The sequence below is a fragment of the Mitosporidium daphniae genome (assembly GCF_000760515.2).
Source record: "Mitosporidium daphniae strain UGP3 chromosome Unknown contig-315, whole genome shotgun sequence".
Taxonomy (NCBI): domain Eukaryota; kingdom Fungi; phylum Microsporidia; genus Mitosporidium; species Mitosporidium daphniae.
This window is the reverse complement of record NW_013546494.1, coordinates 1-1558: the sequence shown is the minus strand read 5'-3', so window position 1 is coordinate 1558 and position 1558 is coordinate 1. Positions and strand designations below refer to the sequence as shown.

The 1558-nt window shown below is 39.9% G+C and overlaps 1 protein-coding gene across 1 annotated transcript; it reads right to left on the bottom strand.

Annotated features, from left to right (window-relative positions):
- Nucleotides 1-1558, bottom strand: DI09_315p10 (uncharacterized protein; the record flags this gene model as incomplete). The annotated part of the gene is made up of 1 exon (XM_013382562.1): nt 1-1558. A coding segment is annotated over one exon (1558 nt), but the record flags the coding sequence as incomplete, so codon positions are not given.

Below are 1558 nucleotides of genomic sequence, written 5' to 3'. Positions count from 1 at the left end.
GCGTGGTTTTTCCGCCAGCCATGCCCTGTTGCACAACATACGACCCTCCGTGCATCATCTTGTCCAAAATGGTGGACATAATGGTCCTCTGTTCTTCATACAAGGGATATTTCGTGAAAAACTCGATAAGAATGAAAACCTTGTCATGCAGCGTGACCGGTAATTTTTGACCAGGCATTTCTCCTGCTTGCTGAGAAAAAGATTGTTTTTTCTGGACCCAGGCCTGGCAAAAAGTGTTGTTTTGCAGAGGAAAAGATTTGCAATAAAAGAATGTGATGAAATGGGACCACAAAAGATCAAGCAGCTCTGGGACCTTTTCAGAACTAACTGTGAACAAGGTCTTGAGTTCTTCAACCGACCCGCATAGCAGTATTTGGGCGACAAGCCTGGGGTCTTTTAAGGCTCCCAGGGGAAACCCATAAAGAAACTCCTCAGTAGACACTATTGATTTCAATTTCTGTTCAAGGGAAGCAGCATCACTAAAGAATGTAAAGCTCGCATTTGCCTTGAAGAAATCAGATGAAAGAGCGTTCCTTTGCATGGTTATGTTTAGGAGATTTTCATAGTCGGCAGGAGGTGATGGGAGTTTCTGAGAAATCTTCCTCAATTGCTCAAAAGAAGGAGGCAATTTGAATCCCTTGTATTTTTGATAAATGTCGAACACTTCTTGAGGAAAGATGTTTCTTTTCAATTCAGAAAAGAAGATCGAGAGTTTTTTCTGATCTGAAAAATTATTGAAAACCGCAAAAATGACGCGAGAAAGGGAGGCAAATTTACTTTCCGGGCTATCATAATTCGTTTGAAAATTGAATCGTATAAAATCGAGATATTCGGAATTAAACCTGCTCTTAAAATCAGCTAAATTTTTGGAGGATTTAGCTAGGCCATATAGAAAAATGAGGCACTCGAAAAAAGTAAAATGTTCATTTGCCTCCAAAAGATTCAGTTTTATTTTCCAAGGTGTAGAATAAGACTTTTGATATTCATCATCTTGGATAGCATTTTTAAGGCTGGGGATGTTTGCTTTGAACTCTGCGGGGTTTCCAATACCAGAATCGATTTTCAGCTTGTTAGAATATGCCCAAATGTGCGTGTCTTCGGTGATATTAGGAAGGAAGGAGAAAAGAAGCCTTTTATGGTTGAATGGGATAATGGGAATCAAATTCGCAATGTCGGAAATTTTTTTGACCCCATCCTCTTCATTCAAAGAGCGTTCGAAAAAGATGCCATTCTCATCAAGCAGATGGTTTGCCCAGGTTTTTGTCACACTGTATTCGAGATCGCGGTATTTGATTTCGAGGATATTTCGCAAAATACCCAATTCAATCTCTGAAAGTTGGAAAGCAACGCTCGTGTACAAGGAAACGTATTCCATAGCCTGGTCGTAATATCTTAAAAAGATAAGCCAATAGACGATGGCAAGGTCGACCTCTCGATCATGGCCTTCAATGTTGAAATTTGGATCTCTACAAGTGACCTTGAGAAAAGTAAACTTGTATGAATCACCAGGTTTTGACAGAGGTACCGGAATGATAATGTGGAAGGAATTTTCAATCGA